The sequence below is a fragment of the Myotis davidii genome, unplaced genomic scaffold (genome assembly GCF_000327345.1).
Source record: "Myotis davidii unplaced genomic scaffold, ASM32734v1 scaffold1703, whole genome shotgun sequence".
Taxonomy (NCBI): Eukaryota; Metazoa; Chordata; class Mammalia; order Chiroptera; family Vespertilionidae; genus Myotis; species Myotis davidii.
Window position 1 is genome coordinate 959,157 of NW_006293780.1, and position 613 is coordinate 959,769.

The 613-nt window shown below is 50.4% G+C and overlaps 1 protein-coding gene across 1 annotated transcript in view; it reads right to left on the minus strand.

Annotated features, from left to right (window-relative positions):
* Positions 1-251: 251 nt before the first annotated feature.
* DDX24 (DEAD-box helicase 24) overlaps positions 252-613 on the minus strand; it is a 15,886-nt gene continuing 15,524 nt past the window's right edge. The window contains exon 9 of the mRNA XM_015566458.1: positions 252-607. Coding sequence (XP_015421944.1) covers positions 367-607 — 241 coding nt within the window. The 3' untranslated portion in view covers positions 252-366. The remainder of the gene's footprint in view (positions 608-613) is intronic.

Consider the following 613-nt stretch of genomic DNA (forward strand, 5'->3'; position numbering starts at 1 on the left):
CTGGCTAAAAATACAAGATGACATGCTGGTTCTGTTTTTAATTAAGGAAATCAAGTTGAACATACAAGCCTGTAAACACTGAAATACAGAAACATGTAAGCTGCTGCACAGAATTCTTACTTTAAAACAACACAATCTGCATGAGGTCCCTCCCACTACGGTGCGCACAAGTGATCTGATGTTCAGGAAGCCTGTGTTATCCTGGAGCCCGAGGACGGCGACCTCTTCCTACCTACACCTGGGCTGGCTCGGTGTGGGAGAGATTTCTGTAACCGGCTGACAGTGGAGTGAAAGGAAAGGTGGAAGTGTCCCACATAAACAGAGAGCACGGACCATGTGTGGTCACAGCAGGCTGCCTCAGGGCAGTTAATTTGCACTTGTACTTGGCTGGGGCTCCTGCTGCTGCTGCTCTTTTGTTTTGGGCTTTGGCTTCCTCTTCTTCTGTTTGGAGAGGCAGCTCAAAGCGGATTCACCGCTCCTCGGAGCAGGCCTGAGCACGGGCGGCTGGCCGGACTGAGTGGGATACTTGGTTTTCAGGTCATCTTTAAACAGCGGTTGCGAGAGTAAATGGCGCAGCTCCTTCTTCAGGATCTTCATCTGCTTCTGTCTCCGA